The 27,749-nt window shown below is 36.9% G+C and overlaps 1 protein-coding gene across 1 annotated transcript in view; it reads right to left on the bottom strand.

Annotated features, from left to right (window-relative positions):
• The window catches only part of LOC127620393 (CUB and sushi domain-containing protein 2-like), a 441,823-nt gene extending 420,058 nt beyond the window's left edge, over window positions 1-21,765 (bottom strand). Inside the window, exon 1 of the mRNA XM_052093618.1 lies at window positions 21,582-21,765. Coding sequence (XP_051949578.1) covers window positions 21,582-21,765 — 184 coding nt within the window. The remainder of the gene's footprint in view (window positions 1-21,581) is intronic.
• Between the last annotated feature and the right edge of the window lie 5,984 nt (window positions 21,766-27,749).

The raw sequence follows: 27,749 nt of genomic DNA, 5'->3' as shown, positions 1-27,749 counted from the left end.
AAAGTTGTTCCCAAGCGCTAAATCAGCGCAGCAACAAAGTGTAGCTTTTTGACAGGGAACTGATTACACAATCAAACAAAACAATGACTACAGATTTGCAAAGCATGCAGACATGATTTTAGTAATGAGATTTTAGACTTTAGTCTGCATCATTGAGTATGCATCATGCACTTGGTGCCATATCCTGGTAGCCATTTCTAACATTGTGCTTTGTGTGGATTATCTAATGATCTATGCATTACCTTTTGTGTGGGCTTGTTTGAAAGATAATCCTATATTTTATGTTCTGTTTGTTTTTCATTAAGTTATTAATGAAAATGTGAACACCTATTCACATGAAACAAAAATGTCAAAGACATTTACTCAGCGATTACTTTTTTTATTATTATTATTATTCTTTCCAACAACATATTACACATGGCTCTTTGATGAGTTTGATCTTTTTACTGATTGCAATTATATGTACAGTGCAATGTTTTTATATTTTTATTAGGGCTGTCAATTTAACGCGTTAATTCAGTGTGATTAATAATTAACGCAATTAATTGCATGCCCACGGACCATAATAAGGAAGATTCCTGAGAGATGCAAGCTTGTAGTACCACCTGTTTACTGTTGTGTGTCTGCTGAATGTTGTTTCTTCACTGTATACATTGCGTGTTGCTCATACAGCTGAAATTTCACTGGGCTGTAAGTGAAATTTCAGCTGTATGAGCAACACGCAGTGTATACAGTGAAGAAACAACATCCAGCAGACACACAACACGTGTTACATTCAAAACAATTTAAGGAGCACAAATGTGAACTAAGGGATCTCAAGATGTGTTTAAAAATGAAGTATTAAATGCTATTTAACTTGACACAGTGACCTAAACATTTTATGTTTGTGATACAACACACCCGAGACACTACACAAGCATGTCTGACGCAGGTGTAAATTGACTGGCTCTTAAACAAGCCCTCATAAGAAATCTCCAACTGATGGACAAATTCACTTGTGTAATGGATTGCTGTGAACTGTATGCCAATGATTGACTTATGATCAATAATATGGTAGTAAACAATACATTGTATTCTAAAGCCGCTTTTTTGTATTCTAAAGCCGCTGTTATTGTCTTATCAATGATTAACTCTTCTGTCACAGGAATGTAATGCATTTTAATTATCTGAATATTTTTATATATATATATATATATATATATATATATATATATATATATATATATATATATATATATATATATATATATATATATATATATATATCTTTTTTATATATATATTTAAAGAAAACTATGTATAATTATATATTGATATTAATATGTATAATCTTTATATATTGAATTATTGTTATTTGAGGGGCTTTCTCAGCAAATATTTGTATTATTTAATCGGGACTCCATGTAATTAATTCGATTAAAAAAAATTTGCGATTTACAGCCCTAATTTTTATAAATTATCAAGACGGAACACTTCTGATTTGTTTAGCACTTGTTCAGCACTTGTGCACTTTATCAATATTTGGTCATAATACCTACATGCATTGTAAAGTTCAGCTTCTACGCTTTAAAACGATATCAAGTTTGCTACAGCACATTACACTTCCATGTATTGATTTTGCATTACATCACTAACTCACTGACAAATACACATGGCATTAGTTTTTTTTTTTTACTTTATCTATTGTTAATAAATAAACAAAAAGTAGCACAGTTTATCTGTTTATTAGATTGGAATTTATGTGGGGTAAGTTGATTTAAATAGCATTAGGAATACACAATTAGAGGACATCTGTTATCTTAAAAGCGCAGATTCCATGTAAACAAATCCAACATCCCAGTAAACAAATGTGAACTCTGCATGTATAGCACACATATTTCTATAACATACTGGAGTGAAGATTACACTACGATTAGTCTAAATGAAAAATCAAGCTCACATACGCACAAATATGCAGTGTTTACAGAATGCAAACACAATGTGTCATGACGACATTTCAAGCCATTTAATGCAAATATTCGATAAGCTCATAATGAAGTATGAAATTAAACTGAAATAAAATAAATAAATAAATACATTTTCTATACCATAAACACAGCCTGCTGAGGTTTTAGAGGATAATACCCCAACAGAAATGGGATTTGGATTTCTTAGAAAAGCTTTGCCTACAAGCATAGAATTTTAATAATTAAGTTAAATGTATAAGGAAAAACCTGAGGTGCTTTTTCTTAAACTAAGCATTTCTTTAAAATGTTCCAAAACAGTTTAGAAAGAGTGGTATTTAGATAATCCGCCTTTGACCAGTGGCCATTTTCTGTGCATTTTTTCAAATGATAATAGGAAAAGGCAGTTTAGGATTTGGAGAATGCCTTTCACCGTTTAAATGCTTGGTGTCTGTGATAAAAGTACTTTTGACAAACTGTTTAGGATAGAAAGTGTCACCATATAAGATGCGAAGCAGCGAGAGCAGGAATTAATTTGGGAGTTAATGTGCTTGTGGCTCTTTAAGACTAATTTCAACAAGAATATATTTATAATCAACCTTTCTCTTTTTGGGTAGACTTTTTACATTAAGCCCTAGGTATTCTTCCATTTTGACGTGAACGCTTAGCGTCTGCATACAATCAAATGTGAGCCTGTCAAAGTACACTCAACAAAACTTTGCCCGCATACACAGGCAGCTGGCACATGCGCGCGACTGCTATGAGACACCAGACTTTGTCTTCAGTAGTTTAGACCCATAATGATGTCTTTATATTCCTTCAGACTTGAGTTATACAAATGCAGGTATCTCTTGACCTCTTGTTTGCACATCCACTGGTATTGTTTTTACCTTCATCTCCTGAGATTTGGTGGCAATCTTACACCTTCTTCTAGTGCTTTGTGACGGTAATGGCTCAAAATGTAAATGTTACCAACTTTTAGACCCACTACTTAGTGCAGATAACTCCAGATGCATGCACATTGGTTAGAAAAATCAGGCTATGTGCACCCAGTGCTTGTGCACTCTGCTGATGACGAAATTTGCATCATGTCTCCTGTGTTGACCTTAAATGGACTAAGATATATTTGTCCTTGTCTGGTCAGCATTACACAATTTTGCATAACCGCCAGTGCTTTCTCCCTGGAGCGAGCTGATGTGAAGGCAGAGAATATACATTGTCTAATTAGCATAGTACATCATGATCAATATAACCTCATGATTCCTTCTTTACAAACGTTTATCACGGAAACAAAAGTCAATAGTTTACTAATTTTTGTACCTATAGAGGTCACAAAGACAATGTAGACTCACACAACACAGAACAAGAGGCTAATAGTCTTAACCACAGCTATCAACATAAACAATACCCATATGTGTTGCACACAACAAAGACATCAGTAGCTCAGACAAACCCCATCATATCCACATACAGAGCCTGACTCAGATCTTGATATAAAACAGAAACAACTAAAAAATGTTGGTCAATGTGACTATTGTGAGGAAAACTGCTCACAAATGCAAATACCGACCCTTACTGGAAGCTAAGTGTAATAAAGGGCATGCTGAAGACAGGATGGGATAGAATCATGAGCATAGGTCTTGTGTTCTGCATTCATCACAGATTATCTTCAAACCAGAACAAATGCATAGGCTTGATCTGATCAAGGTGGAAGTTAAAAATGTGTGTCCCACACCTCCAGCTACATTTAGACTCTTTGATGGTTTGAAATAAAAATTATTACTATTTCATATGGCAATCCTCATTCTACCCATAATCAGTAGATAAATAAATCCCATTATGTTTGCGTGTTTGTTTGATTTTTGTTTGTTTTTTTATATAAATGCAAAGCCCAAGTCTCAATTAGAACTTCCCTTCTACTACCACCAGATATCACTGAAGTAGGCCTCCTGAGAAATCACACCTGTCTCTGTGACAGACATATACTTTGTATGTGGCAAAAGGAGTCAGGGGGCCAGCAGAAAACTAGTCAATCTGAAACTCTCTCTGCCTGTCAATTAAAGTTTGGGGTTTTGAGAGAGGGTGTGTTTTTAAAATTTTTAAAATGTGGAAGTTAAAGTAATCGACAATATTGATTACAGCACCTTTAAGAAAACTCTGTTGTAGAATTTATTGAGTTGATGGCAAGGTACAAAAGAAAGGTACTTGTGTGCGAGTATAAGGTGTTATTGCAGAGTTGTGCAAGTCCTACATAGTCTAAAGCTCTCTGTAAAAGGATCCAGTTATGTTGACATGCAAAACATTCTGGCACAAAATTACACTTCAAAAACAACGATCCATGAGCCAGCTTTAGCATATTAGTGGAGTGAAGTGAAAATAAAAGGAGCGCTTTGACCTTGTTTAGCATGACTGCAGAGACCACCTCCAGAGTCAACCAATGTTTGTTTTGCCCCTGCTGTTGTTTTGCTGCTACGGGGCTGCAGCGCCTCGGCATGACACTTTGATAAATCGATTGTTGCTGAGCCGAACTACGGCAGGACAGCAATCCTTCAGAGTGCTTGCAATCAGAGATCTTGGGAGGGAAAGATATTGAGAAGGGGGTGGGGGGGGCACAGAAGGGGGGGCAAGAGGGGGAATTCTGTATGAGCAGCTGGTCTGTACTTTGCACACCTCTTTAACTAGAAAACTGGAATATTACACCAGTCTGCATTATTGGCAGGAAATCACAGTTTTGTTGACAGAGATTATTCCATAAAGCTTCTGATATGTGCCTGACTACATATGACATCACCATTCCTTGCCAAAGCACAAAGCGTTGGACCTAACCCTGGAATTAGTGTACGTCTTTGCATGACACTGTTTGGCAATATCAATAGTTTCACATAAGAGATCATTTTATTTGTATCCCTGTTATCTGCCTTAGTTCTTGCATTAAAGCAATACAGACTGAACATGCTCTTTTCTGATTTGCTTTCAACCTCTCTTATGCCTCTTCTTGTGTCAAGCTTTTTCTCTTTGCACTTGTCTCCCCTTCCATCTGTTCACATATTCAGTTTGTTGTCCTTATTATCATGTTAGTTTCCTTATGTTTCTAGCTCCAGGCAGACCAGGCTGATGTGAAAGGTGGATTGGGCCTCCCAGATATATATTCTTAATGATCCAGTCTAGCTTACAAATGGGTATTAATGAAATGGGTACTAATAATTGGAGTTGGGAATTGTTAAGTCACGGTCATACTATACTTTGCACTCCATTGACTTCCATTCAAATGCATCCAAATGCTGGGGACTAGAAATGCAAGCTCCGATGTTTAAACAAGCTCCCACCTGCAAATTTGGATGACGACAAGACCTGTGACCAATGAAAGACTAAAACGTCACAGACGTACCTTTTGGCTCAATACAAATTATAGTCTATATTATATAGCAGCAAGTGTTTTCATCATTGCAGGAAAGAAAAGTATAAAAGGTATATTTTAACATTATGAATATAATACTATATGTTATTTGTGATTATTTATTAAAACCAGAAGCCTTCTATAGTGACATCATACTTAATATGTAAATTAGTTCTTTAAAATGAGCTTAGTGAGAGTTCAAACATAGCCTTTGTTTGTGAAATATCCCAAATGTAAATCTATGAATCTTTTCCACAATGTGATTAATTGCATATTAATTAGATTATGTGACTGGGCACTCCAGGAAGGTTACCAACCCATGTCAGCATTAACTATTTGATATTCATGAACACTATAGAATGATTCATAAATTCACATTTACAATGTGGATTTCTGAAGTCTTTTATAGTTTGTGATTAACTGGGCAAGTGCAAAAATGTTTCTTCATCCAAGTAAGGACAGGATTACACTACACAACTTTAATGTCGGTTTTAGCCCCAATTTTCAGTTAGGCTGAGTTGGTGCTAGTTGGCTCTAGTCTGCAGATTTTGTGAAACTCAAAGGATATTAAACATGTTTGATATTTTTGAGCTGACTATCCATGACTAGAGGAAATCTCGTAGTGTATGATGCACCACGACTCAAATTTAAATCATATGGTAGCCAATGGAAACTGAGCATGTGGGGCATTGATGCTCAAGAAATAGAAATGGCAAACAAGCACACAAGTGGAGTTTAACTTTTACCACAACTCACCTGCAACACGTGTTGCAGTCTTTAGAGACAACCTTGCCACCCAAGACCCAAATATCCAGTTTCATTCGCGACTCAGAACATAGAGTAGCAGCAACAACAACAGCAGCAGCATTTTTCTGTATTAATGATATTTAATTATGTTATGTGTTTCTTAATCTAGTGCTGTCAGTACATATTTGTTTAATTGCATGATTTTTCACAGTTAATTGCGATCAAACTCAGATTTTCAAAGTGCTGAAATTTCCTCTATATATACTTATTTTCCTGTCAAAATGCATTTCCTTCCTTCTTAGGAAAAAAAAAAAACAACATAACTAATTCTTTATTGACATTTTCCAGACAAAGCCTTCCACACCATAAATATAGAAATATCCTAAAATAGCACAAATTAATGTAATATTACACATTTTGCTAAGTGTAAGTGGGAGGTTGACTAATTGAAAGAACTAGTACCCCAATAGGTTGAATGTTCATTGCAATGTGCATTAAATCTCTCAAACTCTCATCCTCCACAATACAACAAATAGTGCTTAACAAAAATCCCCATCATTTCATCACTGACAAAGCTGTTGTGTGTGTTTGTGTCAGATTAATGACTCTGGGCGGACACATCGCAAAGGTTCTGCACTGCTCCGACCAGTGTTTATGCTGGTTTATGCTATATTAATGGTAATGTAACAAACTGGCCATAGAGACTGTGTTAGGATCCAAGTGCAGGAAGTTTATTTAAAGAAACACAAGCAAACAATCCAAAACCGCAGGCAGAGAGATGTAGTTGTAAAGCAAGCAGATAAATCCAATAAACTAAAAAGACAGTCCAACCAGGCAAGAAAAAAAAGGGTAATCCAAAAAGCAGTAAATCCAGAAAAACAGGCAATTGGCATAACATGAATCAAGAAACAATGGCAATGGAAAAACGATGGGTAAGGTAGGGTAAACTGGCAATACTTTGCATGAACAATGAAACTGCATGGCTATATATGTATGGTAAACAGGAAATGAGCAGTGAAGAAATGTTTGAAGATCAGTATTCGGGAGAGGGCTCCCTCTGGTGGTTGGAAGAATGGGTAACAACCTCAGATGTTACAGGTAAATGTGTTAATCGCTACTAAGAAAAATTAACGCATTACCTTTTTTAATTAATTGCATGCTTTAGATTTAACAGCTCTGCCTAAAACAGAAGTATTTGTGATTGGATTGGATGAACTTGACATTTGGGAAGGGTGATGCCCAGTTTTGTCTGTAGTACTTTTCAAAGTCAGTAAGTGTATGATGCCTAGTATTTTAAAATTACATTTTAACATTTGTGTATTTTCATCCAGCCTGATGAAAGCAGACATTCCAGAAACATTTATGGAAATGGAACTAATTAGGCTACGTTTATTCAGTTTCATTACTTTTTTGTTTTAAAACAGATACTGTTCTCAGCTCTACTACATTTAAAAAATATATATATTTTAGTCGTTAACCGTCTGGGGTCGACGGACGCGCCGGCGCGTCCTGCTGGATTTATTCATCATTACAGCGGAAACAACACATAATTCTCCGTCATTTTGGGGCATACAGATAAGAGTAAGACATCATTAGTGACTATAAAGGGTCTACTTTAATTTTTGTACACTCACAATAACAACAAAACTTTGTGCTTTTGTAAAATAAAGAAAATAAAAAGGGTGAGCTTTCAGCAGTCTCTGTGTGCGCAAGCATATTTCACATCAACACACATTTTTAAAAAGGTGGTTAATGATACTTCCACCTTGATCAGATCAAGCCTATGCCTTTGTTCTGGTTTGAAGATACTCTGTGATGAATGCACACAAGACCAATGCTCTTGATTCTATCCCATCCTGTCTTTTGCATGCCCTTTATTACACTTAGCTTCCAGTAAGGGTCGGTATTTGCATTTGTGAGCAGTTTCCTTCAAAATAGTCACATTGATCAAAACATTTTATTTGTTTCTGGTTTCACGTAAAACGCGTCACAAACATTAACTGAAACATGAAACATATGTCTAAAGAAAGCTTAAAATGTCTACTTTTAAATAAAACAATTCAAATTTAAAACAAATACTCTCCTGCAATGTAATTTGTATGAAACAAAGTGATATACAGTTTCTCCTGGCTCAGCTAATTATCCCTAATGCGATCACACCCACGGGCAGAGGGCACTTTTCATACGGAAACGTGCTGAGGCGATCAATGCAAACTGTAAACGCCCCCGACTGTGCCTTAAAGGTGAGGAAACTCCTGGATAGTGAGGAAGAGTTCATATTTTCCTCAGAAGAATAGCGGGACTCCGATGAACATTTATATTTTGAAGAGAGACTTGATCCAGCCGAGGATACAATTTCGGATGAGTAAGTAATTTAGTTTTACTTACAAATTAGTTGACATACTGTTTTATATAAACATGTACATATTTTACTAGTGGGACTGTTTCCAGACTTGCCAGACAGGATTCAGAGTATTGAAATTTGAAATATGTCCTAATAAGCACGTTTTAGTTACATTTAAATGCTGTTTCGGCTAAAGCAGGCATTTAAATTGTATGCTGTATGGCATAAATATAATATGTAATATGATATAAAAATAATATGAATGTCTAGATAATATTTTAACTAGTGTTTATGCTGCCTCATTATCATCAGCAATGCTTGTGCTTTCAAATATGTGTTAGGATGTAAATGTGTCAAATATGATGTAAATATGCAAATATTAGAATATCAGCATATTATAATGATTTCTGAAGGATCATGTGACACTGAAGACTGCAGTAATGATGTTGAAAATTCAGCTTTGATCACAAATTGCATTTTACAATATATTCAAATAGAAAACTGTTCTTTTAAATTGTAAAATGAGTTCACAATACCAATGTTTTACTGTATTTTGATCAAATAAATGCAGTCTTGGTGAGCAGAAGAGACAATAAATTAAGTCTTTATGTAATGAAAATGTATAGTCCAATTACTTCTTTTAACTTAAAACTTGATTTGGATCATTAAGTCTCCTCACATTCATTCTCTTTCTGTCACATTCCTCAGTGATAGGCCCAGGGGAGGGTCTTTTGTCTCTCAGGTGTGAATTACAATCAATATTCATGATCATTCAGGCCTTCTCGCATATGACCTTTCTAACACTAACAGTGTCTTACAAAAGTTTAAATTACTATATTGTTTTGAATGAATGAGTTATCAGGGTTAACAAAACCTCTAGGCTACAAGATCCAGTTCTCAAATGTCTTGTGGACAAATGTTTAGTAAGTGTTTCTGAAGTGTTATGGCCTTATTTCATGTTTGTATTTTATCATAAATACAAACATGTACACACATGTTGCTCAGATATTATTGCAGCCCAGTTTGTGCTGAATACAGTGTTATCAGACTTTAGCCATTAATGTTTTTAAGCAACTGAAAAAAGCACAAATGTCAAAGCATGTCAATACTTCTCCAGGGCCCAAAACACCCTCAGACCCCAGAGGGTTAAGATTCCTTGGAATAAACTGTAAATGAAGCAGAAAGAAAACACCATATGTCGTGCTTACAGCATGGTTACTACTCATTAGCATGTGCTTTGAAACCACGTGTCATGCTTTGTGAATTGGGTCAGTACTAATTTCATCACTCCACCTGTCTTCCTGCACCTGTGTAGTTTAAATATCTAAAAGAGAGAGACATGGATTTGAGCAAACATCCAGTTTAAACTTCACTCTTCTGACTCGAAGTTGAAGATAATGCTTTCCAAGCCAGTGCAGGTAATCTTTGCAATCTCTCCAAATGCATTCCTATTAGCTCTTCCGCCATAGCTCCGCTGTAAATTGGGCACCTAAGAGACAAATGGGTCTGACTCACCATTTTCCATAAGCACTTTGAATCGATCAAATTTCCATTTTTAAGGACCAGTGGAAAATACCATTATGGCCTAAGTTCAGTTACACAATACCAACAAGGCACATGTGAATATGGAATTCAAATATGCCAACACAAGAGGAATAACAAACTTCTTATTGACACAAATCTCTCCATGTACTGCCACCTGCCTTCTGATGTGTCAGGACATTTGCCAATCTGACAATTGTCATATCTTCATTAACCGTAGAAAGCCTGCCATTACAATGGAAATCAGCAACCTCAGCTTTCCTGGGTAAATCCATTCATTACTCAAATGTTTGTGTGAGGTGATTGTGGAGACCATTAATAGCAAGGCAAATGCAGTGGAAAGAGGAGAAGATTGGCTCTGCTCTAGCGAGGCGGCATCACTGCTTTTCTCGGTGGGTCGAGTAGCTAATGGGGCCAACACAACAATCAGAGCAGCTGGCGTCAGTGTGGCACATCCAGGTTTTTGAACTTGGCACTAAGATGTTTCCAGTACCTCTTATTAAAATCAAAAACTCATGTCTGCAATAATCTACCACAACCTAGTGCAAGCCTTATTAAATACAGTACATAGTGATACCAACGTACTGCATTTACACTACCAGTCAAATGTTAGGACACACTTGACTGAATGTATGTTTTTTCATGATCTTAAAAACCTTTTAATCTAAAGGTGTATGTTTAAATGGTTGAGATTAGTTTAATAGACAAATATCAAATGTTCCCATTATCCTTTTTATTATTACTGTATTTATTTGTCTAACACGTAATCCCTTTTCATTTTTGTTATGTTATAGGTTTGATGTATTTTTTATTATTATTATTCCAAAATGTGGAAGAATATTAAAAAAAAATTTACAAAAAAATGAGTTGCTGAATTCAAACTTTTGACTGGCAATGTCAAAATCAAGATCAAACCCTTCAAAATGTCAATGCTTAGAAAGTTCATCATTCATTGCATGAAACATAACATTCACAGACACATGATTGCAAGTAATCTCTTCTATACATGTCTTTTATTATCATGGGCATAGTCTCAGATACCTCAGTGTTAGGTTCACATTAAATATGCATCCACAATATCTAGTTACTGCTAAAACATGCTGTATTGTTTGCTTAAGGCAATTGCTTTAATTCAGCTTGGGACTGAAAATAATGTTAGCATGTAAAGGTGACTTAGACATTCATTAAATCATGATTTAAATTCAACCTACTATTTCAGGTTGAAGTTTTGTGTAATTGCCAAGAGCATAGAATGGCCTGAAATGGACAGGGTGGCCTTAATAGCTCAGTGTTTCATCGATATGTTCCTGACAAAGCAGAGAGTACACACAAGGAGTGCATTTCAGGCAGAATTTAACACACTTTCAGCCCCATTACAGAGCCACAATGGCCTAGTGTTCAGATCTAACATGGGTCTTCAAAACTGCATAACAAAGCAGTACATTTCTTCTCTGCCGTCGTTTGCAAACAAGTTAGTATAGATTATCTTTAAACAGAAATCCAGTTCCTTTAATCTGGGTCTGAATGAGGGGGTGAGCAGGGAATGTATGTACCCCTGTTTATTTATTGTTCACTCAGGCTGACACAGTATGAAGGTGTCCCCATGCCAATAGGTGTGACAAATAGACTTTAATAAAGGAATCTCTGTCGCCCCCTCACTAACCATCATTCTGCTAAATCTGCCCTTCTCCCTTTACCTCACTAACCATCATTCTGCTAAATCTGCCCTTCTCCCTTTACCTCTATTTCAGATAATTAATGTTTACAAGCATATTAATATGCTGATAACTACCAAAATCAGCTTATTAAAAAAAATAGTAACACTTTACAATAAGGTTTCATATGTTAACCTTAGTAAATGCGTTAATTATCTTGAACTAACGATGAACAATATATGTAGTTTTGTAGATTGGCTAAATCTATGCGTGCCAATCAGTTTTTACATGCAAGTCCTTTATGATCTTAACTCAATAAAGGAAAACCATTTAATGACGTTTGCATGACCACACACGTTGTTGGCTTATTAAGCAAATATGTAAATATGCTTACTGTTCAGAAACCAAAATACTGAATACAGTTGCAGGTAAAAGTGTGTAAACCCTTTGGATTTCAGCAAAACATTTGGCCATAAAGTTCCTGATCACTGTGTGCCACATTTGCAACTGTTGATACATTTTGATTACATACATTTGCATAGATATTCAGTACTATTGATCAGTCTAATGTATTTGATTTATTTTATCCATTCTTATGTTGCTCTCTACTGTGTCTTACTGCTCATCTTCCAACCTTACTTTGGTTGCCATCTAAGTGTCACTAGATCAATGCTGCTTTAGTAATAGAATAATTGAGGTAGTAAAGAACTGAAATTATCATCTGAAGAATGCTATTGATTGTCCTCTAGAGAGTAATGAATGACACTCTTTGCCAAGCATAGTTTAATGATTCCAATTGTCTCAAGTTAAGTTGGGCATTCAGAGTGAATAGCCACATAGTCAGCATGACATCACTTCCTGAATTTGTCCAGGTTGTATATCTGGTTAATTGTACGCCTGCTTCTGTCCTCCTACCCAGTTCACAAAACCTTCAGTGACAGATCTTTGATTTCTTACCAAATTTGTCCTGTCATGGCACCCTCAAAAAGCCACATACAGTATTCAGATTCAAGTGTATCATAGATTTCTCCTCCTGGACAAAGAACAAGCACAGCCTCACTAGGGGAGTAAGAAAATATCTATACACTTGAGTATCATGATATTATGTTTTGCAATACTGTATCGATTCTCAAAAACACTGTGTCGAATTTTAATTAATAGTTTACCTACAAAGATTTGTGGCAGTGGCTCATTTTGTGTTGTGTTTAAACCCCAGACCGCTAGATAGCAGTGTTGTTATCTCTGAATGCAAACTGTGACAGGAAGAAGCATAAGGGTGCACCTTTAACATTAGCATTAGCAAACCTAGCTAACTAGTAACGTTAAGACTGATGGAATAATAAAGAGTTATACCGGTTCCCGTGGTGTGCAGATCTGAAGTGTCGACTCATTTTGGCTTCCACAATAAAGAAGGCACCAAGAAGATCGACAAGAGCCATGCTGTTTGCAAAATGTGCCATGGCAAAATCAAATACTCATGGAACACAACAAATCTGAGAGCACAATGGAACAGCAAACGGCTAACACCTTGTCCTAACTACACGCGACGCCGCGACACGCGATAAAAGGTATCTTTTCCATGTTAATCAGAGTTTTTGTCCTAACCAGACGCGACGGCGACACGCAAAGTTTCTAATTTAGAAACGGTTCCTATTTCTGCGACGTCGCGGCTGACAGATCCGCCCACACAGAGATCTCATTGGATGGAAGTTCTGCGTGTCATGAATATTTAATCATCAAACATGGACGACGAGGAACTGATTGTCAAAGCTCAAAGGCATTCAATTCTCTACGATACAAATTCCACAAAGACATCAGGAAAAAGGATTCCGTCTGGAGAAGTATAGCTGAAGCATTGAATACACATGGTAAGTTAAGTTTAGACTTTCATCTACAGCAAATGAATGAATGAATGTAGCATTTAGCTATAGTAGGCTACTAATGACGCATCAACCTGTGTAAAACAAATTCCGCTTTATTTTCAATGTAAAGTAGAGTGAACAGGCATGACGATTTGTGTCCCTGTATCCAAGGGGGTCAATCCAGACAATCTACTGAAATACAGGCAGGGTTATATAGCGTTCAAACTGAATTCTATGCAAACATACAACTGTACTTCATAACAAAATTAGTCAATGAGTATATTTTGTTAATGTTTTGATTTTTAATAATGTTATTTCTTGATTTGATTATGTCCTTACCCATTTCCAATGCGAGTGCGGGCCAGCAGTGCGCTTTCACAGAGAGACTCCGCCCACACGCTGTTCTGAATGGCTGTGATTTTTGATTGACGTGTGGCGTCTCACAGTCGCGTCGCGTCTAGTGTGGACAGACACACTTGCTGTCGCTGGAATTTTATCGCGTCGCGTGTAGTTAGGACACGGTGTAACGTTAAAAGAGTGGATCCCTCTCAACTCATTCTGGAACAAGTTCACACACCAAAGATACCAATGACCTCAACTTGTGCAACCAAAATAACTCAGTCAATACTTTATTTCATTTGCAAAGATATGTGCCCTCTAAGTGTTGTAGAGACTGAAGGCTTCCATAATATGGTGAATACAATGGAGCTGTGCCAAGTTGTACAAGGAGGTAAAAATGAGAGTGCTGAAATCTCTCAGTTCAGCTGAGAGAGTCGCTTTGACATGCAACGCTTGGACATCGAGGGCCACTGAATCGTACATAACATAACAGAGCATCACATAATGGATGAGTGCAATCTGGACTCGTATGTGCTACAAACAAGAGTGATGCATGACAGCCACACAGGAGAGAACATCACAGGGTTACTAAAGGAGGCCGTTACTGAAAGGAATGCAAGCACTTTTATTTGTTTGTCTTTACTGATATAAGCAAATGTTGCTCAGATTGCACAAAAAGTAGTGCTTTGATGTTGGATGTTACAGGGACTGATAAATGCAAATCCAACTGTTTTGATTGTATAAAAAAAAAAACGTTTTACTCCAGTTTTAAGCATATGGTGGTGTGTTATTTGTACTATGAAAGTTTTCCTAAATTTAATTGAAAACATATCGCAATATATTCGTAACCCCTGTATCGTGACACATATCGTATTGCCAGATTCTTGCCAATACACAGCCCTAAGCCTGCCAGGTGTGTTTGCTGTGACAGCGGTGCAGCACTGACATGGATTAGAGTGGATAACAGGCTGCAGCAGCCAGCACTGTGACCTGATGGCTGTCTGCCTCACTCAACTCTTGACACCAATGCATAGACCTCACTCTAATTTTTTTGTCCTGTGCTAATTCCCCCATCTTTATCTCAGATTCAGATTCACGGTAAAAGAAAAGCTTTACATTGCCAAAGCCTAGTCACATAAAATATACATACAAACACATTTACACATATAAATACAGTTAAAGAAAACAAAATAAAATGCTATGTTTTCCATGTTATGCATGTTGCACAGTGTTTCGGATATTGTTTGGTAGTGGTACTGGGCCTTGTTTCCCAAAAGCATCGTAAGCCTAAGTAGATCATAGAATCCATCTTACAATTCATCTTAGTTTTGTGGACCATTTCCCAAAAGCATCGTAAATTTAGTACTTGAAAATGCTTGTAGATTTACGAGTGCTCTGGAGTAGTGGTACAGCACTAAGAACATCGTAAGGACACAGACTTATGCAGACACTTGCAGGACAAATGTGAAATTAAATCTGATACAATTTAAACACCTATAGCTACACTTTATGCTCAATTAATATCAGTATACATAAGTTTTATTTTATATATTTTTTACCCGAAAAGTCTAATAATACTAATCATTATTATTATAATAATAATGAATATTATTCATTATATCAGCTGATTTAGTGCCGGCTGTGCTCAATCTTGGCCCGGCCACACCCTCCTCATCACACAAATTTTTCTAGTAGGGTTTGAATTTTTGATTTACCAGTTATGATTTGGTATGTATCTGTACTATTTTGATTCCATCTGTATGTGTTTTTAATGGAGTGGTAGTGGATTGTTTCGATGCCAATTGGTTCGTTTTTGATCCGCTAAGGTAAAGGGTGATTTTACTGCAGTCTGAGACAGTGGTTTGAGTGGGCTGATTGTCAACGCTCCGAGAGACTTTTGGTTAAGGTCTGTAATAAAGTAGTCTACTGTGCTTTTACCCAATGTTGAGCTATAGGTGTGCCTACAGTAAGTATCCCCTCATAATCTGCCGTTGACTATGTACAGACCCAGTGCATGACACAGATGGAGAAGGTGTGTTGCATTTTTGTTTGTTGCTTTATCATAATCGATTCTTGGTGTGTATGTAGGCAGGGGAAGGACGTCACCTTGTCCCCCTGTGTTACTTTATCCCTCCTTCTATTTTGGCCTCAGTCGAATCAATTGCTGTTTGATTGTAGGGCATATATTACATTGTACAAGGATTATCACAGGGAGGAAAGTTGGAGCTGGTGTGTATTAGTGAAGTGGTCTATAGTAACTAATGCCACCCCTCAGTAGAGCTCTGCCAAATAAAATCAGTCACACTCCTTTGACTGTGATGCATCGAGCCACACTGGGACAGAGGAAGGAAGGGCACAATAGCATAAAAGAGAGTGTACTGGAAAGAAAGAAACTGTGTGTGTGTTAGAGAGAGAGAGAGAGAGAGAGAGAGAGAGAGAGAGAGAGAGAGAGAGAGAGAGAGAGAGAGAGAGGTTCAGGTGGAGGAAACTTAAATAGATTATCAGTGTAATCTAATCACAGATCAAAGATAAGGAAACACTAAATCAACATTCTTAAGAAGACTCTGGAGTGACAGGCAGCAAGGCAAGAGGAATATCTGTTGTCAATCTACAACAGATAGTGGCCTCTGGATGACAGAAAGAGACCTACACATTTATATTCTCTCAATCAGAAAAGGGCAAGTTGTCTCAGCAGAGGAACACTATCACACTAGAATCTCACTTTCGGGTCAGAATAGAACCCAAGTTGGAACAAGCTTTCTGAATGTTGTTACTAGCGATGCACCGATCCTATACCTGGATAAGTATCGGCTCTGATACTGACGTTTTTAAACTGACTGGGTTTCGGTCCGACGAGCCCGATCCAAATCCGATACTGTGTGTTAGTCATGTTCATTACCGTGAAGCTCCAAAAATGACATAAAAGAACCATAAAAACACAAAGTAGTTCATATGACTTGTGCATTTTATTCAAAGCCACATGAAGACGTGTGATAGCTCTGTGAATCACAAAAGGCTGTGTTTAATAAGTAAATATATAAAATACACGTGCAGCTCCAGCGCGTCAGTGAATGGCGCAGCTCTGTTTACACACATTTGCGGCTATTTTTAGCCTTCACAGCGGTGCGCAACATTTGAGCGCTACTCACGAACATCTGTTTATAATGAGTTAATTAACTTGACAACATTATGTTACAACAATGTATATATATATATTTATTTTTATATATATATATTTGTTTTATTTTATTTTTGTACCTCAAGTCACTCCTCAAGGCTACAAAAAAAAACGACCAGCAAAAATACAATGTTTCCATCCCAAAATCGGCACTTCCTGGGAATTTGACACAACATAGAAATGGAAGTTGTAGCCACTGAGGAAGCGACTGTGGCTCTTCAATTAAATGTAGCCTAATAAATTACTTGCGGTGGGTAGAGCTCTTAGGAACTTGTCTTTTTGCAACAATTATGGTCTGATAGTAAAACTTTAGAAAGATGGTCTAGTGCCTGTATGTAAGTATATATCAGATTCATATTTTATTAGTGTCCACTGTCACGAAACTGCAAAAATTATGTGACATTTCCAAATGATCACCAGTCGGCATGGCTTCCCACGTCGGGATCTTGTGTTGAAAATTCCCAACTTTCTGACTTTGGGTGACTTTTCTTCACTTTCACACCATCTTGTGCTCAACCTTTACCAGTCACAGCAGATTGTGCAATGTTCACGTTCTTTATTGCAGATGAACTGGATGGGATAGAAATTCATACTTGAATTTTACATATAATAACCAGAAACACTATTAGGGCCCTATTTTAAGATCACAAGCGCATTTTGTTTTAATTCAAATGTGCAAAGGCGATGGACATGGCCATTAAGTTTTGGTAGTTTTGTGCAAGAATGCGCCAAGTCTAGGCACAAATGGGTTTGGCGAAATTGCATGTGCAAATCAGTAATGGATTGGTTCAAATGCAATTTTTTTTTTTAATTATTGTACTATATTCGTCCTATTATGAAATTATGAATAAAAATTAAAAAACAGCACATTAATTAAAAGTTGTTAAAGTAAATGGACTGTATAAAGTGAATTAGAAGAACAGAAAAATGGACATTAACTTCGTGCATTAACTGTGTCCTTGTTGAATGACAAGCATATTTCTATGACAGTGACACGCTCCTTTAATACGCATGGAAAATGTAGTCCCTGTCAGGATTTGGATGCAGGCTCCATAACATTTTTAGAGAATGTAATTATTATTAAAGTTATTCATCTACAGACACACACACCCACAGCCACTCGCGCTTTGCACTGGCATGAAAATTCCACTTACAATTAATGCTCTCACTAAAATCCGATAAGATGTTGCACATAGCACTGCGCTCAGCGCAGTCACAAAAAATTAAGCCCTTCATTCTGAATAGGTTACGTTCTGCTCAATACAGTGCCTGTGTGTACAATAAAGTCTGATATAAGCCTAAATTATTTTAATACTAATAAATGAGTTTTTTTAATTTTGAATAGTTTTAATGAAAAACATGATATATAAGATTACATGAAAAGGGAATTAAACTGTTATAAAAACGCAGATTTGTGAGACTTTAGCGTAACTGAAGGTGTCCGAATTTACACCTTATGGTACGTTCAGACCAGAGGCGTCGAGAGCGTCAAATCGACCGGAAGTCATACATTTTCTATGACAGCCAGCGTCTCTCAGTGGCGAGAAGCGGCGCGGCGAGTCTTGGCCGGTGTGGGCATAGACATAATAAATACATAGACGCCCTATTGGCCGCTTTGGAACGTTGCTGCGATACATCAACGCGTCCGCCATTTTGCGGAGGGCAAGACTGCGCTGTAATCAAATGCATGTAAACGGGTGAGTTGCGGTTTTTCTGGATAAAAACAAATATAACGTTTACATTTATCAACCGATTTCAGTGGTACGTACATGGTGTAACGAGTACTTGTCATAAAAGTTGGTTTTAAGAAAATATTTAGATTTTCAGGAAATTTACTTTATAATATAAAATATAAGATAAAACTATACTATAAATCATGTCAACTCATGTCTCAACTTTCACAGCTCGCAAGCAAGTTATTTTAGACTGACTAACTCCGGTGGCCAACTAACGTTACTGTTACTAATTATATAAAGACCAAATACAACCAAAATCAAATGTTCAGTCTTACTTGTGAAAAGTAATTCCCCGAGACCTGTTTTCAATAGTGCGGCGATTTGTACAGCCCCAAGCAGCACATGAGGCAGGTATTTTTCCTCAACTCCCGTTATGAGAGAAATGGGAACGTTGCCCTCCGCAATATGGCGGCCTGTTGACGTACGCTCCAGCGGCCAATAGGGCGTCTATGTATTTATTATGTCTATGGGTGTGGGCGTCAGAGGAAAGTTCAAGTGCAGCCAACATTATGGTAATGAGCTTTGACGCGGTTCAGCGGCAACCTATTGGAATATAGAAGTGCTCCGCTCTAGCGAAGTCCAGAGAGCACAACAGTGTAAACTTTGGTCTCACCAAATATTAGTTCCGAAGACAAAATGGAGGAGAAACTGATTATTGCCGTGGCGGGTTTTCCTGTAATATTTGATCTGTCCCTGTTTGCTTACAGGGATATAAATATAAAAAACAATGCATGGACAAAGGTGTCTGAAATTGTGAGTTGATGAAGTGGGTATTATGGTTTATATAATATTATACAATAATAGATTAAAATATTTCATGAGAATATACATTACTTGTAATATGTCATCAAAAAGATACCGGTCGACATGTCTGGATGTTTTCCATTTCGGCAGATTCCGCTAATTTTTGATAGCATTGTTGGCAGGGCAGCAGAGCGAATTTTCACGCTCTCGCCGCCTCTGGTCTGAACGCACGGTTAGTAATGGCATTCTATCATACTAGTCTTACTATTTCTGCCATTGACTGACATCGCAGAAGTAGTAAGTGTAGTATGGGTAGTGTGCCATTGCGAACCCAGCCATGAAATACGTCATTGCTGTCATTGGAGAGTCTGGCCAATCACCAGCTATTAGACTTATACAACAGGTTCTGTTCTATTATATGATTCACCAGAATGACTGTTAACTTTTAAATTGTTTGAGCAAGCAAACTCCAATGGGGGACTGTATAAAGCACGTGCGGATCAAATGTGATCAGATCAGTATCAATAACTTCTCTGCACTGTTTATGAAAAATAATGAAAATGTGATATGAAAAACAAAAATAAATAACCAATAGAGAACATTATGTGTGTTCTTATTAGACTATAAATATATACACATATATATAAATATATACATACATATATATATATATATATATATATATATATATATATACCAAGTTGCATCATGGAAATGCATCGGTTTCGAGACTTTTGCCGTTTAATGAAATCGAGTGCCACTTACTATAAAATATTCTGGGAGAGGAAAATGGGATTGAGTCAAACATTCATGCTGGTGAGTTGTTTATCTTGTGTTGCTTCTCTGGGATACAGAAAACGTTTAATCTGAAGTGCTTCAACATCTGCAAAGCTGTAGAAACAAAATTGGTTTACATCTGAAGAGTGACTTCTTCGTACCAAAACTGTCTTTAATCCATTTTAAATCCATATTTCTTATCTCATGGCTATCATGATTGTGAAAGACTACTTATTTTTAATAAGTAAGCGCATATGGTAAGTGATAGCATGCATTTAATTGGATGCCCGCTTTCAATCAGAATTTTGTCAATATCCAGAGTCCATATAGCCAACATGATGAGCTCAGTCATAGCCGAGTAGCTGAAGGGCCATTACATTTACATTTCCTTCGAAGTAGAAAAAGGCACATTTTATTACACCAGTCATCGCTTATACACTAACACGAAAACTATAAAAGGCTTCCAAGATATGTATTAAAGAAGCAAGGGAGACTCGACTGGCTTATTTGTACACTGCGCTATTCTGAAGCTTTGGTGCCACTCAATGGAAAAAGCGGGAAACTGCTTGGCGGCTTTGCAAGCGCTCTTTGGATTAGGTACAAAACGCAGAACAATCGGTTCGTATTACTTATCAGTCACCGTCACGGTACTATGACTAAACACATACAGTATCGAGCAGCTCTGTAGATTCGTTTACCATTTTTTTAATCCTCTGCTGAGTAGCAACAATTTGCTAACCTACTTAGGAGGACTGTTAATAAACCTCGGTGGTGAGAGAACTATCAAATATATGTCAACATATATCACGTTATGGTGGCAAAATAGTTTTCTGCCAGCTTGATAATTCGCAGAGTCAAATACCTGTTTTGTCTGCAGCCACCGTGTTCCGCTTTCTCAAACGCCCCACTTCCTCTAGAAATCACTCATTCACTCTTGGCCCCACACTCACGAAATCTTGCGCCACACACACGCCCGCGCGCATACAAAAACTCGTAGCCTATATATGGCTTTTTTATATACAGCCCAATTAAATGATACACTTGGCCAGTTCATGTACAGCCTATATATTGAACTTGTATGGTTTTCAAGAATGTCCATATCATTCCCATTGATTTTTGCGGACCTACCAATCAAAACACATGACCCAACATTAAATAGCATACTATTGGCGTTGAATTGAAAACGACTGCACTCCATGGACGTGTCAGGGGAGAAAGGTGACATGATCACAAGTGAACATTAGGATCTCATGTATGGCAACAGGGAGCGCGCTTAAACCACTGCTCTGTGCACATGCTGCATAACGGGAAACTCACCCCTAACTGATGTAGCCAACAGCCCCATGTACAAGAAGAGCACCCCGCTCCAATGATGCGCCTGTACTCCCACCTTCATTAGCGCAAAAATCCTTATTCCATCCAGTTTCCTCGTCCCATTGTATGTACATCTGCACTCTGTCCTCACAAGTCCAGTTCTGTCACCATTCAAAGAGACGCTCATGGTGGGGTTTTTGGCAGGCACGGTTATCAGATGGTTTTAAAAGGAAGATTCACTTGGTATCGGCGCTGAGCAAAATCCCAGTGCATCGAGACTGGACTTTCGCAACTGGGCTGAACCATCTCAAGCGAGCCGCGGGGTGAGACGAATCTAACAGACGCTTTCTCGCCGAAAATCCTGAAGAGACTGATAATGAGAACTGTATCTTATCTCTTCACAGCTCACATTAACATAACAGACGCTTGGAGTCTGAAAATTGGTTTCAAGCGGAAAATGTAGCATACGCCTTCACACTTCCACAAGCGCGTGTTTAAGTTTTAATTCCAATTAATACGCGCTGAAAATCCTCGCTTCAGTCTTTCTCCCAAAGAGACATAGCGCCTGTGAACGCGAAAATACCGTTACGATGCACATATCGTCACCGCCCACTCGCCGAAGTTTACAGCCTTCATCACTGTCTGAATAATTTCCAGGCGTGAAAATAATCGTTAAGAGATTTTCACTGCAGAAAACCCTTGCTATTTCAAAACTTAACTAAATGAAATGAGCCCGACTGCAGCGGCAGCGTGCACTGACTGCATCTCTCTCTCTCTCTCTCTCTCTCTCTCACACACACACACACACAAACAAACAAACATACACATCCTCTATTGACTATTATTGACGCACCTTTTGAAAGGTATATATATATATATATATATATATATATATATATATATATATATATATATATATATAGGCCTATATATATATATATAAATTACAGAGTGTTTACTTAAATATCACATGGTTTTATAATTGTAAAACAAACAAAATATTTCAACTGTAGCTCCTTCCAATGACAGACATGACGCACGAGGTCATGGTTAAAAGCCCTCGTAGGCTGCCTGTCTCTTATGAGGGGCTAAATCTTCCTTTATTTTTCTCCTCGTCTTTTTACTTCTAGGTTGTCTGCTTGCATACTTAGTGTAGCTGTCGCAAATTTATTTTCTGTCGTCTTTTTTGGCGCTTCGCTCAACAGGTGTTTTCTTAATTAGTTATGGGCACACTAGAGCCTCAATGAATAGTTCCGCCTCCAAACTACTATTAACTAGGTACCAAAAAATAGCAGGATAAACAGCTATAATTTAAACTGCCGATGGGAGGCAGTAACACTAACTAAGCTTTTAAATTAAAAGAACGCTGAAAGAAAGAAACAAAAAAATAACGATGGCCACTTGACTTGACTAAAATATATTTTAAGTAAAGTGCAAATAAATACACTTTTAAAAAATAAACAGAATTTTCACTTAAAGTTTATTTATCTAAAATATATTTTTTGATAATATTCTAAAGTGAAATTATTTTAAAGTGTGTTAAAAGTTGTATTGTGAAAATTGTTAAAAGCATGATGCTAATATAATTTAAATATTTTTAAAGATAGTACAATTTTGGTTAGTATATTTGTAATATACAATTGAAAAAAATTATATATTTAAAATACAATAAAGTATACTTTTTTCACTAGGGCATACATATTATGGTATGCCGTTCAGGAAATTATTGTATTTAAAATATGAAGTTTGAGTATATGGAATGAAAGTCTGAATATATTGAATGAAACTTGAATATACTGTATGGAATGAAACTCTAAATATATTGAATGAAACTTGAATATATGGAATGAAACTCTGAATATATAGAATGAAACTTAAAAATATATATATGATATATATATATTTCCGCCTATGCTCACATGTCCTCAGCTGACAGCTTCATTTAATTCTACCTGCTCAACACCAGTTTCATGTACAACAGTAAAGAGGAGGCTCAGTGGTGCTGGCAGAAATGGGAAGAATTGAAAAGAAAAAGTTAGGTTTGAAACTGAATAGCAAAAAGAAAAGGTAAGATTGGGCAAAGAAATGCAGACATGGAAAAGAGTATTATGGATCTTAACCCCATTGAGCTTTTGTGGGATCAGCTATACTCTACGGTGCCTGAGAAGTGCCCGACAAGACAGCCACATCTATGGCAAGTGTGGAAGTGTGCGGTGAACTTGAGTATCTGGACAAACTGACAGCTAGAATACCAAGGATCTGCAAAGCTGTCATTGCTGTATGTGGAGGATTTATTTGATGATAACTCTTTGAAGTAATTTAAGTTTAAGATCTGAATTTGTTTTTGAATTGTATTAATGATTAAAATTATTTTTCATATTATTAATGTCCTGACTATACATTGTGATCAGTTGGTGAACTGATACCAATTTGTGACAATATGAACAAAATCTGTACATTATTCCAAACTTTTGGCTGCCAGTGTATATACCGTATATATATATATATATATATATATATATATATATATATATATATATATATATATATTTGTATTTATTAAGTATAGATAATAACTTATCAAGTAGATAAGTTAAGATAGATAAGATAATAACTTAACAAGTACCCAATTTGGTTCATGTAAGTGCCAAGGGTTAAAGATAGATTGAAAGTTAGATTCCAACAACTTTTGTCAATTAATTGGATTATACTATGGTCCTATTAAAGTGCACAGCATGGTCTTCTACTATTGTAACCCATCCACCTCAAAGTTTGACGTGTTGTGCATTCTGAGATGTAATTCTGCTCACTACAATTGTACAGAGTGGTTATCTGAGTTACCTTAGGCTTTCTGTCAGTTCGAGAACTGCAGAACTGCCGCTCATTGGATGTTTTTTTTGTTTTTGGCATCATTTTGAGTAAACCCTAGAGACTGTTGAGTGTGAAAAAACAGTTACAAAAATACTCAGACCAGCTCGTCTGGCACAAACAGTCATGCCAAGGTCAAAATCACTGAGATCACATTTTTCCCATTCTGATGGTTAATGTGAACATTAACTGAAGCTCCTGACCCGTATTTGCTTGATTTTATGAATTGCACTGCTGCCACACGATTGGTTGATTAGATAATCACACCAATAAATAGGTGAACAAGTGTTTCTAATAAAATGCTCATTGAGTTTATATTAAACATATGAAGACAAATTACAACTCATCTCCAATTGATACAACTGATGATGACGTGAATAAATGATGAATGTTTCATCACAGGGCACCAACTTGTCTCTGAAAGCCTATACTAAATTGCATTGTATAAATTGTTTATGATGGGGAAAGTTTTTGAACTAACATGAAGAAAGTCTGCTGCACTGTATGAAGTACCATATGCAAAATCTGGCCATGGTAGCCCATGCTAATAGATCAGCCATCTGTCCCTGGTGGTCCGTGGAAAAACCAACCCCATTTCAGGTACCACGCAGCCATGGCAAGATCTCCTTCTGTTGTGCATGTGGACCCTACAATAAGTACCAATAAGAATGTCATGAAATATTCATACCTGGAGACAACATATGTCACACTTACAGCAACAAAATGCAAAGCAAATAAAGTGTCTTCTCTGAAAGTTCACACTTGGTTAATGGAGAACTTGTGATTAATCACATGATTTTTCACAGTTAATCCCAATTAATCACAGATTTTGAAAGTGCTGAAATTTTCACTGTCAAAATGCACTTATTTCCTTCTTAGGAAAGAAAACAAAACAATATGTAATAATAACATTTTATTAAAATTTTCCAAACAAGCTTACTCAGTAATGCATAACACCCAACACGTTAACTTTGACAGCTCTATTTTTAATGCATCTTTTTCCATGGAATGGTGACAGGGCCTGTCATTTGCCTAACATTTATTTTTAAGTTCCACTAAAGATAGAAAGTTAAAGTGGTTTGGAACAAAATGAGTGTGTACTTTAGGAGATGGCAGAATTTTCATTTTTGGGTGAGCTATCCCTTCAAGGGAAAGCATTGTGTGTCTGTGTGTGGCATTGTAGCAAAGCAGGTCAGAATGACTGGATACCACTTGAGTCATCAACCTATACACCATCTTATTGGACTGTGCAGCTGCGAGTTTCATAAACTGCAAACTGACAAGATTCTCAGTACAAGTACTTTTCATGCTATGGACAAAAATTGTTTCACTACTCGTATCGGTCTACTGTGACTCGGTAGTTAATTCCAGGATAGCAATTATAGTAACACCATTTAAGGTAGCAGTGCCATAGCTATAACAATCAACTGCATGCCATCGTATTGGTTTGGGAGTCTTTGGTGGTGACACTACATGGCACTGATGTATGACTTGCATTAGCTCAGAGGGAAAGTGTTGTTTTTGTAAGTGAGGATGGCTATGGATGGTGCTCAGTCAACTCTCTCCTCAGGGTATGAAAGGAGCTTCTCCAACCCCAAAAGTCACTCATTATTTGAAAGTGAATAAAACATAAAGAAGCGAGCATTGGCCCAAATCAATATATCCATTTCCTCTTGGTAATGGAATTTGTTTGTAATAGCAGTTGTGTCTAAATGCAATCGATTTGCAATCCTCATTTCTTTTTGTTTTCATTTCTGTCTCCTTTTTTCTTTCTGTTGCCTATGATTTTGCATCCAAGAGGCTTAAGGGTATAAAAAAAAATGTGTATCCTGATTTGTGTATTGCACACAAAGGATTAAAAAAAAAAATTATATGGGCTAACCCTATTCATGGTTGGCTGAAAATATGGTGATTTAAAAATTGTAGCATGTTAAAATAAGGCTGGTTGTATTAACAATAGTTACCGATATTAGTTACTACATTATAGCTAACTACTGTAGAACTAACAATTTTAAGTTAAAATTAAACATGATTAATAAATGCTGTAAAATACAAAAAAAAAATAGTGTTCATTGTTAGTTCATGATACCTAATGCATTAAGTTGCACTCACTGAATACTTTATTAGGAACATTATGGTCCTAATAAAGTGCCTGTAGCCCATCCGCCTCGAGGTTTGACGTTTGTTGTGCATTCTGAGATGCTATTCTGTTCACTACAATTGTACAGAGTGGTTATCTGAGTTACCGTAGCATTTCTGTCAGCTCAAACCAGTCAGGCCATTCTCTGTTGACCTCTCTGGTCAATAAAGTGTTTCCATCCGCAGAAGTGCCACTCACTTGATGTTTTTTCTTGGAATCATTCTGGGTAAACTCTAGAGACTGTTGTGTGTGAAAATCCCAGGAGATCAACTGTTACAGAAATACTCAAACCAGCCCATCTGACACCAACAATCATGCCATGGTCAAAATCACATGTGACCATTCTGATGATCTATGTGAACATTAACGGAAGCTCCTGACTCATATCTGCAACATTTAATGCATTATACCCCCACCATATGATTGGCTGATTAGATAATCCCATGAATACGTAGGTTAGAAGGTGTTCCATATAAAATATTCAATGTGTATGTTAACAAATTTATTGTTGTTGCAAAAATAAATAAAGATGGTGATATTGTATTTACTGTGTAAATGGTGATTTAGATTTCTTATACATTATTTAATTATATACATACAGGAAAAAAATGCATTCGGAATTGCCTACTATTCACGTTTCTCATTTGTTAATCCTGTCACCTGTACTTCTTAAGACGTGGAGCTAAACAGGAGTGCAGATGGTTCCCACATGGCACATAACCAGGCTGACAGCAGATCTGGGAGAGTGAGGAATGCAGCTGGACCACCTGACAATGCCAAATGCCATATCTACCATGAGGATGCCACTATTTAAAAAAAAAAAAGGTCATAGGTAAAGGCACAGGCAAAGCTGTTTCCCCTTAATCTTATATCTCTTAACTTACATTGCTCTATTTCCCTCTCATTCTTCTGCAGTTATACTGTTCCATGAATTAAGTGTTTAATAAGTGCTTTCTCTGTGTTTGTGGCTATAGACAAGCCAATGCCAGAACATATGGATGGGATCCAGACTTTGCCACGGTAGTGTGGGATGGTTGAATTGCAGAGCAGTGTAAAATGTCCACAACAAAATGCCCCATTCCCTCAGGGCATTGATCATGTCCTACCTGCCCCTCAAAGCCATTGGTCAATAACAGCCAACTGTTCCTTGTTTGACTTCTCTG

Source organism: Xyrauchen texanus, chromosome 26 (assembly GCF_025860055.1).
Source record: "Xyrauchen texanus isolate HMW12.3.18 chromosome 26, RBS_HiC_50CHRs, whole genome shotgun sequence".
NCBI classification, from domain to species: Eukaryota; Metazoa; Chordata; class Actinopteri; order Cypriniformes; family Catostomidae; genus Xyrauchen; species Xyrauchen texanus.
Note: the sequence above shows the minus strand (reverse complement) of the source record. Positions and strands in the feature narration are given on the sequence as shown.